Source organism: Papilio xuthus, unplaced genomic scaffold (genome assembly GCF_000836235.2).
Source record: "Papilio xuthus unplaced genomic scaffold, Pxut_1.1 DF827756.1, whole genome shotgun sequence".
NCBI classification, from domain to species: domain Eukaryota; kingdom Metazoa; phylum Arthropoda; class Insecta; order Lepidoptera; family Papilionidae; genus Papilio; species Papilio xuthus.
The window spans coordinates 5,326,491-5,328,090 of record NW_013530893.1 but is presented as its reverse complement, the minus strand read 5'-3'; the positions used below and the strand labels follow the sequence as shown (position 1 = coordinate 5,328,090).

The following is a 1,600-nucleotide window of genomic DNA, read 5'->3' as shown; positions in this document are numbered from 1 at the left end:
CGAGACGGGGAGTTAGCGACTTGCCGCGGTGCGATAGTGAGGCTCCCGATGCGGCGACACTCACCACAGCACTCCTGTCCACGTCCGTGATGGAGCCGGCAGATACTGCAACACAACACGTAACTCTTCTCATTTCAACACCTCAGTAAGCGACGTAATAAAGCGATTAAAAAATTATCTATCCAAACTACTGCTGTTTTTTTATTCACTATTAAAGCAAATGAAAGCAAGTCAAAGAATCCAGCGTACGAGTAAAAAGCAAAGTACTACTAGAATAGTAAGAAAATGAATCAGTCAACGACTGCGGAGTTGAAGGTGTAACAATAATGCTGCGGCGTTCGAGCTACTGATGTGAGCGCGGTGCTGTCGGGTGAACAAGTTCTTACAAAATATATGAACTGCACATAAGCTAATGAAGTGTAGCGCCGGCATTCTAGCCTATACGAAGTAACATGATGTTTGAGCTAATGTTGCGATGTCAAAGGTATGCGAGGTTATTGTGTCCAACTCGACGGACTGACAAATAATTGAAAGTGAAGTGTGGAGAGGTATGTACGTGAGAAGCGTGTCGGGAAGGTGGGGAGGTGGGAGGTGGTGAGAGGTGGGAGGTGGGAGGTGGTGGGGCACACACTTACCGCACAGGTCAGTCCGCACTGCGCGCAAACAACAACATTACATCAACACCTACACACATCACAACTTGTACCGCATGTGAGTCTGCAGTGTCACTCAATTTTAAATTTACAGAAATTGTATAGGAATACATGGGAATATTATATGTAAATATTTTTATATGATTTGTACGCGACAGCTATATCTATAAATATCTAGCACAGACATGAACTGTAATCATTTTGACGGTTCAAACTTAAAATAATCTCGAAGATTGTTTTATCAGTTGATGGCGCTGTTGTTCCTTCCGCTCGTTAAACGCTCTGTTTACAGTTTGAAGACAAGGCAATAATATTAAGTAGACGTTTGAGTGTGTGTGTGTGTGTTAGAGTGTACAAGCAGCAGTACTCACTGTCTGACTTGCCGCTGCTGAAGTCAGTGCTGTGCGTCTTGTCGCCCGCCGTCAGTCCGCTGAATGTGAAGTCTCCCTGCAACACGCAACAAGCGACACGCCGCATTAGCCTCTCACCTCGCACACTGCGCACATAACTTAACTATTACAGCGATCACGAAAACAACACTACTGGTAACGACATCGGCACAAATATTTTTCTTATAATACATATTTGTGAGTTACATTGTCACACTTGGACAGAGGAGGGACAGCAAACAGAGCGCATGCTGATCACTTAGCATCGGTGCAAAAACTGTGGTTCGCTACATCTGGTGTCGTTTATACGACTTAGTTGACATAAGTGTCCGATGTAAACTTTACGCAGCTCATACCGTCCTCTCTTCATCCTCTTATGACCGATCGATTATCGAACCATAATATTTGTCTAAGTATTTTGTATTAACATTTTGGATGACATCGGTTTACTTTTTTCATAAGGCAATATTGTGACAGCAACCACTTATGTGATATAGTGGTAGAGAGAGACGTGGCGATACTCACGGCGGTGCTGGAGGAGAAGGTGTGCGACCTGGC

The 1,600-nt window shown here is 44.2% G+C and overlaps 1 protein-coding gene across 1 annotated transcript in view; it reads right to left on the bottom strand.

The window, feature by feature from the left end:
- The window catches only part of Unc-115a (actin binding LIM protein Uncoordinated 115a), a 50,128-nt gene that overhangs the window by 15,837 nt on the left and 32,691 nt on the right, over positions 1–1,600 (bottom strand). Inside the window, exons 13-14 of the mRNA XM_013309853.1 lie at positions 1,025–1,100; positions 65–105 (exon numbers count right to left, since the gene is read on the bottom strand). Coding sequence (XP_013165307.1) covers positions 65–105; positions 1,025–1,100 — 117 coding nt within the window. The remainder of the gene's footprint in view (positions 1–64; positions 106–1,024; positions 1,101–1,600) is intronic.